Source organism: Schistocerca piceifrons, chromosome 8 (assembly GCF_021461385.2).
Source record: "Schistocerca piceifrons isolate TAMUIC-IGC-003096 chromosome 8, iqSchPice1.1, whole genome shotgun sequence".
Lineage (NCBI taxonomy): Eukaryota > Metazoa > Arthropoda > Insecta > Orthoptera > Acrididae > Schistocerca > Schistocerca piceifrons.
Window position 1 is genome coordinate 431,100,391 of NC_060145.1, and position 14,168 is coordinate 431,114,558.

Below are 14,168 nucleotides of genomic sequence, written 5' to 3' on the forward strand. Positions count from 1 at the left end.
CCATTCGTGCACTGCAATTGCTCTTGTCCACGAGTACTCAACAAGCAGTAACATGTCTGCAAACTAATTTGAGACTGGCATATCACCAAACGACTAACAACTGTACTTACTTCTAAAATTGTTCAGTACATCTCCGCTTTGTAAAATGCTTGTTGCATAGCTTCAATATTAAATTTGAAGCACTTGATTTTAGAACCAGTACAAATTTCAAACTGCTGTTAGAATACTCGAAGAACATGGAAAGGAAGCAGTAGTCACGAGGTAGTGAGACAGAGTTTCAGCCTATCCCCAATGTTAACCAGTCCGTACGTTGAGCAAGTAGTAAAGGAAATCCAGGAGAAATATGCAAAGCGATTTCAGAAAGAAGAAATAAAAATATCGTAAGCTAGGAAATCAAGAAAGAACAATCTAGATATAGATGAGGTGATGAGGACAAGCCTTAGACGTGCTCTGGATAGAGGAGAATGGAGACAATGGACGCAGCGAGCTGTGTCTGGTAAGATGAGTGGACGTCGAGTCACGAATGTGACGTGAAGCAAGCTGATCCAATGGGCTCCACAAGGATGTCCGAAAATTACGGGAGAGGCCCACAGAAACTGTATTCCTTCAGTTGTCGGAAACTGCATTGGCAGAGTTATTTGGGAATTGACATCTGCCAGACAGGTGTTTCAGATCGAAACAGACGGAGGCTACTTGTTAAAGAAATCCGTCGCCTTTAGCAACTGAGATCAGTGGATGTTGATGACAGAGATGATGTATAGGGATAACTTAGTACAAAGGAGGATCAGATGGGGATCTTTATCAAAGTAGTGAGAATCAAACAGATGCGGTACTACCCGCATGTGGAAAGTATTGTCTGAAAATGAAATACCAAGACCTGTGATGGAGTAAAATCCATAGAAAACGTGAGCCCTCGACGAACACCGTACTAGTATAATAACTGGACAGATGACCTTAACCAGGTGGGTGTTCCATATCGAAAGAGATGGATGCTAGTTGTTAAAGCAGCTCATGGTTTCAGGATCTGTGATCACGGATGATGGTGAAAGTGGTGTTGTGTTAGGAATATGCTGGGACGACAACATTAACACACAGGAGGAAGAAATGTAAGACCCCATGAAAGCAGTGTGAAGAGAGCAGATCAATTAGTCTGACAAATGACAAGGCCATTTGAAAATGGAATTCCCAGAGTTGTGACGGAATGAGACATACAGAAATTACATCCACTTGGTAACTGTAGACTTCCTTTGCAAGAGGATGTGGAGAACGGCCTCAACCTGATGGGCATTTCAGATCAAAAGAACGCAGCCAGATTCTTAAGTCAGTTCATGATCTTTAGGGTCCGTGATTGGTCGGTGATGATAATAATGCAGTATCAGGGATTCGCTAGGATAGTGAGAGAACCAAGCACATTCAGTGAGTCCATTATGTGATAATGATGTCTGAACATGAAATACACAGACTTGTGATAGAGAGAAACTCAAAGACAAAATGCACCTTTGGTAGATTAGCAATGTGTTGAGAGGAAGAAATGCAAAATCAGATTGACGAGTATAAGGAACTATTTTTAAGCAATTCACGGTTTTCAAGTTGATTGTGGCGTTGGTACTGGTGGTGGGGGTGACACTGGAGGTGTTGAGGACACAAGTGGTGGTGGTTGTGCCGATGGTAGCGATACTGAAGCTGAAGTTTTCGATGATAGAGTATAAATTATTTGAAAGTGTGACAAAATTAGAGCAAGGGAGGAGCAGATGGAAGACAGAATGAGGGCTGTGGAAGGATAGTGTAACTGGTGAGGAGACGTCGCTCTTGGGCCTGGCGAGGTCGGCTGGCGTGGGGTGGCGGAACAGCCAGTGAGCAGTGGCCAGGGTGGGGGCCGGCAGGCCACAGCCGCCTCCGCCTCCGCCCCCGGCCAGCAGAAGCCTCCAGCGCGCCGCCGCCACCAGACATGCCGCCCACCGCCGCCTCCGCCGTCGCTGCCGCGTCTCTCCTGCTGCTGGCCGTGGACACCGCAAACCTGCGTGAGTTGCCAGTCCGGCTGCTGCCGCCGCAAACTACCTGACGGTGTGTAACCCGTACGTATTCGTAGTACATGAGGTGACAAAAGTCATGGGACAGCGATACGCACATATACCAGATGGCGGAAGTATCGCATACAAAGGGTATAAAAGGGCAGTGATTCATACGAAAAGGCATCCGACCAGTTTATAGTAACACGACGGGAACTAACAGACTTTGAACGTGCAACTTTTGTTGGAGCTACACACATGGGACATTCTGTTTCGGAAATTCTTAGGGAATTCAATATTCCGACATCCAGGGTGTAGCGAGAATACCAATTTTCACGTGTTACCTCACACTACGGACAACGAGGTACCCGACGGCCTTCAATTAACGATCGAGAGCAGCGGCGTTTGTGTAGACTTGTCAGTGCTAACAGACAATCATCATTGCGTGAAATAGCTGCAGAAACCAGTGTGGGACTTATGACGAAAGTATCTGTTAGTAAAGTGCGGTGAAATTTGGTGTTAATGCGCTATGGCAGCAGACGGTCGACGCGAGTGCCTTTGTTAACAACACGACATCGCCTGCAGCGCCTGTGCTATGCTCGCGTTCATATCCTTGGACCCTAGACGACAGGAGAACTGTGGCCTGGTCATATGAGTCCCAGTTTCAGTTGGTAAGAGCTGATGGTAGGATTCCAGTGTGGCACAGGCCCCACGAAGTCATGGACACAAGTTGTCAACAAGGTACTGTGCAAGCTTGTGGTGGCTGCATAATGGCGTGGGGAATGGACTGAGTGCTCTGATCCAACTGAATCGATCGTTGGCTGGACATGGTTATGTTCTGCTACTTGGAGACCTTCTACAGTCATTCATGGACTCCATGTCCTCAAACAACGATGGAGTTTTTATGGATCATAATGCGCCATGTCACCAGGCCACAGTTGTTCGCGAGTGCTTTGAAGAACATTCTGGACAATTCTAGCGAATGATACGGCTATGCAGACCACCGACATGAATCCTGTCCAACATTTGTGGCACAAAAACGAGTGTTCTGTTCGTGCACGTGCACAAAGTCCTGCACCGGCCACACTTTCGCCGTTGTGGACAGCTGTAGATGCAGCATTGTCCAATATCTCTGCAAGAGACTTGTTAAGGCCATTCCACGTCGACTTGCTTCACTACACCGGACAAAAGGAGGTCCGAAACGATATAAGGAGGTATCCAATGACTTCTGTCACCTCAGTGCGTATCCTTCTCGTGAAAGACAAGAAGCTCTTTCACGACGAGTTGTGGATGGTATCTACAGGGGATCTGAGGTTATTTTCGTATTTCTAGATTTGTAGAATGACTTTTGACATCGTGCCTCACAAGCAACGTCTAATTAAAATATGTGCTTAAGGAGTATCGTGTCAAGTTTGCAATTGGGTTCGTGATTTCTTTTCAGAAAGGTCAGAGGTCGTAGTAATTGAAGGTAAGTTATGCAGTGAAATTCAAGTTATATGTGTGTATCCCCAAGGAAGTGATACAGGCCCTGTGCTGTTCTCTATATTCATCATTTAGGAAACTATTTCAGCAGACCTCTTATATCATTTGCAGAAAATCTAAAGGAATTACAAAATGATTTAGAGAAGCCAGGTGCTCATTTCCTCCACGTGTAAAAGGGATATCAGAAGTAAAGCTAGATCGAAAAGAACAGCCACTGACAGTTTTGGGTTGGCTTGGCTTGTTTGGGGGAAGAGACTAAACAGCGAGGTCATCGGTCTTGTCGGATTAGGGAGGGACGGGAAAGGAAGTCGGCCGTGCCCTTTCAAAGAAACCATCTCGGCATTTGCCTGGAGCGATTTAGGGAAATCCCGGAAAACCTAAATCAGGATGGCCGGACGCGGGATTGAACCTTCGTCCTCCCGAATGCGAGTCCAGTGTCACTGACAGTTTTAAAGCGAGCTATACGTAATACCGTAGTTGTGCAGAATTGAAAAAGTTGACTTCTAATAGATCCGGATGGAGAGAAACAATCCAGCGATTGATGATGAAGAAGAAGTATGATTCCCCATGTGCTATTCAATAGTGCAAGTGTAGAAAAATGGTACGAAAGCGGTGCTATAAACTCTGTGCATAATATACAAGGGTGGATCGAGAGTAATCATTTATAAGTAGATCTACTTCATTTACATCTGCCCTCTGCGGATTGCTGTTAGGTGCGAGATACCTAATACCTAGAGGTATCTTCGAATAAGAAAAATACTATTTGCCTTCCCACTGCTTTTACGAGGCCCTTATCTGTGTCTACGGATATTAAAATATTATAAACGATTTTGGGCCGGCCGGTGTGGCGAGCGGTTCTAGACGCTACAGTCTGCAACCGCGCGACCGCTACGGTCGCAGGTTCGAATCCTGCCCCTGCATGGATGTGTGCGATGTCCTTAGGTTGGTTAGGTTTAAGTAGTAGTAAATTCTAGGGGACTGATGACCTGAGCAGTGAAGTCCCATAGTGCTCAGAGCCATTTGAACCATTTGAACAATTTTGGAACTAGCACCAATCCTAAATTTTCGTCTGCTTGAAATGAGACCTTGTGATTTACATTCTATTAACCAAGAACTAAGAGACCAATGGCGACCATATTTTAGTTCAACGTGGTCTGTCATATGCTTGTATATCCTTAAATTACAGCCTTGTCTGGTATGTGTGCAAACAGGTTTTGTGAAGTTTACTGCAAAATATTTCTGCGACATTGGTAACGCAAGCGAAGCTATGCTAGAACTTGTGTCACGTCTTGCATATTGTTAAATGTTGGACCAACTATTCATTTATCAAATGGGCCTTAGTTTGTTAAATCACGTTAACGCGCTACACTTCACAGCGTAGTCAGTGTTCATTAAGTACTTGTTAATACATTTAAGAGAAGCTTTCACACTCTCACTGATTTTACACAGAACGTTATTTATGTATTTACGTAGTGTGCGCTACACAAACAGGTGGCATGGAATGAACGAAGATTCCATTGATGGCGCATCCTAGATCAGCCTTCTTCTCAGTTTGTGACAGCTTTGGGTAATTACGTTAAGTGGTCGCTGTTGGCGTAAACGAAGCAGGGATGACTCAGACGTCAGGCAGCTGCTGGTAGGAGGGAAGCAGGATGCGCGCGCGGTTGTGGGGGAAATCGCACGTCGCCATCTCTGGCTCCTGCAGACGTCAACAACTCATCTGCCGCCTCCACAACACCGCTCACTGAAGCCAGCATTGCGGCGCTACACCTCAAAAGGGTCATAATACTGACTTCAAACAATAATGAGTGCTATTACCGATCAGGTGTATTGGGAGAGTAGGAGATAACGGGATTGATTTTTAAGCACAAAGTAATCGCTGTCCACGTCACCGCCGGCTTTTATCCGCAAAGTCAAAATTACTGCGAATACATGGATACATACACGCCTGCGCGGACCTCTAGTTATATCCCACCAAGTATTAACTGTTCTTTTGTTCTGGTCAGGGAAGGAGCGTTGCAAGAACGACTGAACGCCTCTGAATTTTGCACCCGCAGTTTCTACGGGGTAGATGAGTAGGGGCCTGAACGATATTCAGAATTTGAAGGCTATGTCAGTGCTATAATGAACGCTATAAAAATGTGTGGATGTCACAGGTTGTGTGGTGGCTATTTGCATTAATAACGCATTTCTATTTATAAATCATTATCAGATTAATCAGGATATGGGTGTAGGCATCATACATATAGTATGGAGTCCTGTATCTTAACATTAAGATAACACGAATATAGTATTGCTTTATGGTTATGACTCCATACATATGATCTGTTCACCCAAACTCTGATTGATCTGATAATGATGTATAAATGAAAACGCGTTAGTAAAGACGGTGGTCACCACGCAACTTATGAATTCCATGTATTTTTTATACCGCCCTATACAGCACTCATACACCCTTCAAATGACGTAAAAATGGGCACATGCCTGTTACGTGACTTCATGTCACATCTTTTATCAATGGATATTCGGAATTACTGCCATAGAGGACTTTTCCCCATCAAGTTTCTAAGCAGGTACGCGTAAGATGTGCGCAGTCTTTCTTCGAGTTTCCGCCACCTAACATTTTCCAACATTTCTGTTACACTCTCTGTCCCGTACAACTAGGCCGTACAGGGTGAAAGAAATCTTAATAACCTCAGAGCCTGAAAGTAACGCAAAATCGACAACTGAGCTCGTTGCGAAGTTGAAGCCGTTAATTGCTGGAATATGCCGTCAAAAATGTGATTTCCGGAAAAAAAAGAGTTTAAAATTTGATTTCTGATTTTTTCCCTTCTGTTAGTTAACAGTTATTGGTCCACTGCAATTGTTAGAATGAAAATTCATAACTGGAATTCTTAGAATGAAAATTCATTTATGGTATGTGTACATTAGCAAAAATTAAAATATCTTTCTTTTATATTTCATTATTATCAACTTCACACTCTAGAGCACCAAGCTCATTACTTTATTGCAGTTCTGTTTCTGCAATATAGCTGATTATCTTAGCAAATTAATGTACGTTGTTGATTTAAATCAACAAATCTTACCCAGTAAACATCACAGAAAATTCCCGTCTAACGTAATCAACAGTCATCCATGAATAGGAATTTTATGTTTGTCTAGATTTGGCTATTGATCTGAAACCTCTATCTTCAGCTAACTTAATCAGTAAGTCCATTCCTTAAAATAGCAGCTATTAACTGGTGCTACTTCCTTCAAGCGAGCAAACTCCTGCACGATCCTCTGTTACTGGCTGTCATCTTGCGGCCGCAGATCCACTTCTGGGGCCATCTGGAAAATTTAGCTCGATTCCAACTCTCCTGACTCTGCTCTGACTGATTATAAAACAGCACACAGCACAAAAAGAATGAACGGTAGCACATTAAATTCAGCTGCCAGTAAGAACTGAACTAACAAAAGAACGGCTGAGTTCAAACACGACCAAGAATTGGTCGTGGCTAAAATAAACGTAAATGTCGTGTGACTAGGGCCTCCCATCGGGTAGGCCGTTCGCCGGGTGCAAGTCTTTCAATTTGACGCCACTTCGGCGACTTGCGCGTCGATAGGGATGAGTGATGACGATTAGGACAACACAACACCCAGTCCCTGAGCGGAGACAATCTCCGCCCCAGCCGGGAATCGAACCAGGCCCCTTAGGATTTACATTTTGTCGCTCTAACCACTCAGCTTCAGGGGTCGGACTGTGGCTAAAATAGGGATGGAAGATAGGTGACAATACTATGGATGTATGCATACTTTAAATCTATCGTTAGCCGTGCTGACTATCGATAGTGGGTATCACTTTTTCGTCGTGTGATTGGAAATCGAAAAAATCTTGCGATATAACTACACGGCAGCTAGGTCGCCTGTAATCTCCCGCCCCCACACCCCCCTTTGGCTAAGACCTTGTTTAGCTCAAGCTGTTTATCGGAAAGGATTTTCTTTCTCTTCTCGCAATGGCCCTTTCTACACAGTGTATTAGAGAGGGTTAAGTGTATCTGTTGAATTGCGTGGTGTCACGAACGCGTTGTATGGTGATATGAGAAGAGATAGCGTGAAAGCCAATGCTGGCGCACAGTCCATTAGTATCAATCGGCCAGCCGGACTTAACGTCCCCATCCGACTGACGGATCACGTTCTACAACAGGGCCAGCCATGGCGTGCCAAACTTGACGCAGTTGCGGTGTGCGGGTCACGGCTCGGCGTGTCTCGGCTTTGCTCGTGGCTTCCCGGAAGTATTCGGTACAGCACGACATTTCATTTAGTATTGCGGTGCGGCATTTTTCGGTCGGCACAGCTCTCTTTAGTTCAGCAGAGTCGTGATGTCAGCGATATTTACCATTCGTTTTTCGTTTGTGATATGAAGACTGTTCACAAGTTCAGTGGATGTTCGCACAAAAAAGAGGCACTAGTGATCTATCGCCACAAGAAGAGAGGAAAGATAATTCTCAATACCTATTAGGCAATCGCATAAGCGACGGGTAATGCATAGTTGCTATGAAACGAAATTACAATACCATGCAGAAAGAATTTAAAGATTTAGCTGCCAATGAAAAAGCAAAATATTACAACGATGGAAGAGGGCCTTCATTGTTCAATACACCAAAAAGCACTTTGTGTTAATTTTGCAGCCATACAGCACCTAAAAAAATGGCGGCAAAAATAGTAAAATTTATTATGTCACATGCATTATTCCACGTTCATTTGCAACAATTTTCGATGGAACTGAAAGGAGACTTTATGTATTACTACAAAGTACTTTGGCTAAGGCAACGGGCATGCCCGGAACGGTTTTCGCTTTAAAACTCGCTAATATTAAATTTATGAAGGAAAAATGAGTGGAAGATTCTTTCTTACAAGTAGAACATCCAGAATGGACGGCAGACCTCGCATTCTAAGTGGACCTGAGCGTACACTGCTCACAGTACGGTACTGCAAGGCGAAAAAAAAATTCTTTCTGAGTATAAAGAAAAACCAGTCCAAAGTTGCATAATTTACTTTTTTATTTCCTCGATTACTAGTTTAGGGCCGAAATTTGTTATCGACTGAATAGTAAAGTAAAATTTGCTACTTTGGACTGGTTTTTCGTTGTACTGAACAGAAATTGCTGACCTACAGCTACTACAGCATGCTTGATCTTCGTAAACGTCTTTCTGACTTGATAGAGATGCATTTAAAAAGAGCCGGCTGGTGTGGCCGTGCGGTTCTAGGCGCTTCAGTCTGGAACCGTGTGACCGCTACGGTTGCAGGTTCGAATCCTGCCTCGGGCATGGATGTGTGTGATGTCCTTAGGTTAGTTAGGCTTAAGTAGTTCTAAGTTCTAGGGGACTGATGACCACAGATGTTAAGTCCCATAGTGGTCAGAGCCATTTGAACCATTTAAAAAGAAAATCGCGTTATAGAGGGGACACAGTTTGACAAAAACAGTCCAGTTCCCTAAGCTCAATGCCGTCAAAGAAAACGCGAAGTTCGAAGAATTCAGTGTGACCTTGGAAGACTTACAAGTGTAGTCTACTAAACATTTTGAGGGCATCGTCAGTCTTACAACTGTTTTCGAGTTGTTTACGAAAGCGTCTGCCATTTCAGTTGAAACAGCCCCTGTGTATGTGCAGATATGACTAATTGATCTGCAAGGAAAATTCCCATTTTAATGACAAATTCTTTCACGTTACAATTGTCCAGGACGTCCATATTGTGTTCCTCAAGTAAAGTTTCGTCTCCTTACTGAGATTGCAAAAGTGGTACAATATTTCGATCCACATATTTGTGTAAAAGACATTTTTCCGATTTTGAAACAACATAAATCACGATTACATTGCAACTTGGGCCCAAAAACTTTTTAAATTATCTGCATCTATCTGCATGCCGATAGTTTATACCGGATGAAAATTATGTCTTCATCACACTAAAAATAATTAAACTGTACTGAAATTTATTTTGGTTGTAACCTATGTTGTTGAGAAATGTGAAATGTAAATCGAAGTTGTACGCAGTGCAACTACACTCCCACGTATATAAGACGCATTCACAGTGTTCCCTTCTTCCCCCTCCTAGTGCTCGGACAGCGTGGTGCGGCGGTGGGGGAAATGTGCAGCGAGGCTGAGCGTCTTGGCACTCTGTGCCCAGATACAGCCTGCAAGCCAAAATCTAGTGGGAGACTCTGAAAAGGTTTGGAATTTTATCCGGAAGACTGGCTCAAATTCTGGTAATCAGGAGCTTTACACCATGACATTTCCTTCCCTTGCCAGCAAAATGCTCCTCATGAAAATGTCTCTGGCGTCAGGATGTAAACCCGATACCTCTAATTTGAAGGCATCCACATATGTCTGCGTAGGCGAGCTGAGCTACAGAGGCGGGTTATGTGACAGAAAATAAATTCTTGAAAATGGGTGAACTGACTGGACGATAGTCGAGGTATCCACTTGTTCCACTCCATGCTTCTCTGAGTAAACTGCTGAGGACATGATGCAAAGCTACCATTTACTCATACTGTACCTAATTCCAGCATTACGTCGACTTCCAAGATGAAGTTCCCCAGATGAGAAACGTGTTACCACATGCTGACTTCATGCCTTGCGTTCCACTACAAGATTTATCACTCACATGGTTCTCTTTGGCCCTCATATTTAGTATACACTTCACTGTAACTACACTGCTCAGAAAATTAAAGGATAACCAACGTGTTGACACATCTGAAAGAAGGACCACAGCACAGAAGCTCGTGTGAACTGTGAGGTGGGTTAGTGATGTCACATTGACATTAAATATCATCACAATTCTGTCCAACGCCACTGTCACATGACACACGATGGGAAGCTTGTACAGCCCTGCCTCTGCAATTGAGGTCCGATCTGTGACACCCAGCATTGAAATCATGCGGTTTGTCTTATGGGTAGCCGATGAAAACATTTCAAGCACACCGCTGCTCACAATCAACATCAAAAGGTCTCATCTGGTGGCATAAAAGGGCAGCAATGAAACCACTCCTCCCCTTGGGACATTGTTGCCACACAGTTCGCAATCGAAAAAACAACAGTTTTCAGTCTGATGACCAACAGGACGATGTTGTTGACAATTTTCGACACTTCTACCAACGCCTGGGAGTTTCTACCTACTCTAACGACATCATGGGACTTCAACCGCAGTAAAACTGATCTGATTCATTTGGAGTGTAGTGCGACCGCAATTTTTGCTCTAGTACAGAAGGTGGAACTGCTTGGGACCGTTCAAAACCGTTCAACGAAATCTGAAAGTGATCCGCAGCAGCAAAGGGTATTTACGCTTTTCCTCCTCTGGTGTGATCATGTGGGAGTGCAACATTAATATGAATAAAGTGAAAAGTACTCCAGCTATGAACCCCCCCCCCCCCTCACCCTCCCCCCACTCAGTTCGATGACACCCTCAGTGCCACCTACGCACATTACAAATGACCCTTTCAGAAAATTCGACATGTATTCAACCTCACAGTTGCTCTTGCGTCTGATGGTTAGGCAACCCCTTCGACAACCTTTATGTGCCGTTTACCTGCCTTCAGGCGTTAGAGCAGCTCTGATGCTGAATGTGTCACATTGTTTCTGAGACAATCATTTGTAACAGGATCAAGAAAGATGTATGGGTGGTACCGAGGGTGTCGCTGGACTCCGAGGGCTTAAATGGATCCTCTGCCATTTTATTCACACACTTGTTAACGTTGAACCAGCAAATGCTGACTAGTACTAGGGCATTGTCTGTTCTATGCCACTTTGTTTGTATGGTTTGCATACATTTGGGGGCAAAGTCGACTGATTTATGAACCCCTGGGAATTAATTTATTTATGACCCACTGGGTGTTGATTTATGATCACATGGGGATATTACATCCTTCTGAGAAACCGCACATCCATACCCCTCCCTCTCCACCTCCCCTGCCCCTCTGGAATATCTCCAATCCTCAACCTCGCCAATACTACCACACCTTTGATATCGAATTAATTTGTTTAATTAAATCGACAAATTAATTAACCGTCTGGGAAATCCACCACATCTGGAAAATGATGAGAAGAAGACCCAGTCTTTGCTGGAGAGGAAGGACATGGGATAGTTTATTTTATTTAGTTTGAGTGCTACCCTGCTGGAAATTGATGAGAAAAGCTGAGCCCCTTCCCTCTGCCCCCCATTCCCCCATCTGAAAGAATGGCAGGAAACGCTCTGTCTGCACTGAACTGTTGTATTGGAAGGTGGATGTTTTATCTTGTCCAGCAACTACATGTCCTAACTATGTAATTTCACTGCTGCAGATCCATGACTATTTGGAAGCAGATAGTTATTTTTTCCAGGAAAGCAACAAAGACGTCAACTTTTATGTATCCCTATCACCTCAATAGACATGTAGCAGAATGTAGTGAAAAACCATGCAGCATCTGTTCGGGAAGGTGTTTGTTAGGTGACACCACACGGTTGTGATTGGTAGTGAGTACAGTGAACCACATTTTGAACAATGTTTGTTAGAGTTTAAAACATGTAAATAGTCTTGCACAGGATCAAACATGCGATCCATTCTGTAGTTGTATATTGCAGCCCCCAAGCCGATAATACAATGCTTTTTAACTAAGAACATTTTATAAAAAGCTATAAGTTGGTTGCTGATCACATTGGTGACACACCTGGGCGTGTGATCTTATATCTTCCAGCAATGTAACACCTCCAGTCTGCACCATTGTAATTACGTAATTAGCACATGTAGTTGCTGGACAAGATAACAGTTGCACATTCCAGTCCAGCAGCTCAGCACAGACTGAGCGTTTCCTGCCATTTTTCCAGATAGGGGGGAAGAGGGGGGAGGGATTCACAGCTTTTCCTGCTAATTTCCAGCATGGTAGCACCCAAAATGAAGAAAATAGACTACCCTATATCCTTTATATCCTTCAAACCTCGTTCCAACTCCTGTTGTGTTTTACCAATAAGGATATCTACAACAGACACTGAATTTCCATTGGTATCAGAATCACTGGGGCGCTGCCCCCAACTTCGCATAAGGCGTGCACTCCAACAACATAACTACTAAAATGTTTAATATAAAGCTTCAAAGTTACACTTCACTGAAATAACAGAAATAAACAACATTAGAATCGGCTTGCGATGCAATTGTGTAACTGTCCTGTTGGCAATTGAGTCCAATTACACAATCTACATCAACATCTACGTCTACATCCATACTCCGCAAGCCACCTGACGGTGTGTGGCGGAGGGTGCTTTGAGTACCTCTATCGGTTCTCCCTTCTATTCCAGTCTCGTATTGTTCGTGGAAAGAAAGATTGTCGGTCTGCCTCTGTGTGGGCTCTAATCTCTCTGATTTTATCCTCATGGTCTCTTAGCGAGATATACGTAGGAGGGCGCAATATACTGCTTGACTCCTCGGTGAAGGTACTCGAAACTTCAAGAAAAGCCCGTACCGAGCTACTGAGCGTCTCTCTTGCAAAGTCTTCCACTGGAGTTCATCTATCATCTCCGTAACGCTTTCGCGATTACTAAATGATCCTGTAACGAAGCGCGCTGCTCTCCGTTGGATCTTCTCTATCTCTTCTATCAACCCTCTCTGGTACGGATCCCACACCGGTGAGCAGTATTCAAGCAGTGGGCGAACAAGTGTACTGTAACCTACTCCCTTTGTAGAATGAGATTTTCACTCTGCAGCGGAGTGTGCGCTGATATGAAACTTCCTGGCAGATTAAAACTGTGTGCCCGACCGAGACTCGAACTCGGGACCTTTGCCTTTCGCGGGCAAGTGCTCTACCAACTGAGCTACCGAAGCACGACTCACGCCCGGTACCCACAGCTTTACTTCTGCCAGTACCTCGTCTCCTACCTTCCAAACTTTACAGAAGCTCTCCTGCGAACCTTGCAGAACTAGCACTCCTGAAAGAAAGGATTCTTCCAACGAATTTCAGTCTGGCATCTGCTTTACCGACGATTAACTTTATATGGTCATTCCCTTATAAATCACTGCTAATGCCTACTCCCAGATAATTTGTGGAATTAACTGCTTCCAGTTGCTGACCCGCTATATTGTAGCTAAATGATACAGGAGCTTTCCTTCTATGTATCCCATCAGGTCCAGCGGCCTTTCCTCTTTTGAGCATTTTTAATTGTTTTTCCGTCCCTCTGTCGTCTATTTTGATATCTACCATTTTGTCATTTGTGCTACAATGTGGAGAAGGAACTACAGTGCAGTCTTCCTCTGTGAAACAGCTTTGGAAAAAGACAATGAAGTCTCTGTCCCGTTGTGAACACCAGTTCCACTTCAGTCTGATGCACAGTGTGGATTTAGCCTGTACTGCTGTAAACACACGCCTTGTCTGTCACTGCCAGGTAACTATGGGCTGGATAACACACACTGCTGGACAAGCCACAGCGCGTGACGTGTGTAATAGCACACAGTGATATTACTACTCCAACCTATCGGCCGGAAGTGAGCAGTGGCGTGCAAAATATTCCCTCTCCGTGAGTGACCTGTCCAGAGGACAATTATAGTTGAATCCATGAACGACGGCGGGCCGCGCAGTGTGGAGGCACAGACGGGGATTGCAGCGTTCCGGTTGCAGACAACAGCTGCGGTGCTCACATAGAGATGTAGGCGCCAAACAGTTCGTAAATTTGTCT

At 44.2% G+C, this 14,168-nt stretch overlaps 1 protein-coding gene across 1 annotated transcript in view; it reads left to right on the plus strand.

The window, feature by feature from the left end:
• The first annotated feature begins 1,931 nt into the window (after nucleotides 1–1,931).
• The window catches only part of LOC124712516, an 85,380-nt gene continuing 73,143 nt past the window's right edge, over nucleotides 1,932–14,168 (plus strand). The window contains exon 1 of the mRNA XM_047242826.1: nucleotides 1,932–2,021. Coding sequence (XP_047098782.1) covers nucleotides 1,949–2,021 — 73 coding nt within the window. The 5' untranslated portion in view covers nucleotides 1,932–1,948. The remainder of the gene's footprint in view (nucleotides 2,022–14,168) is intronic.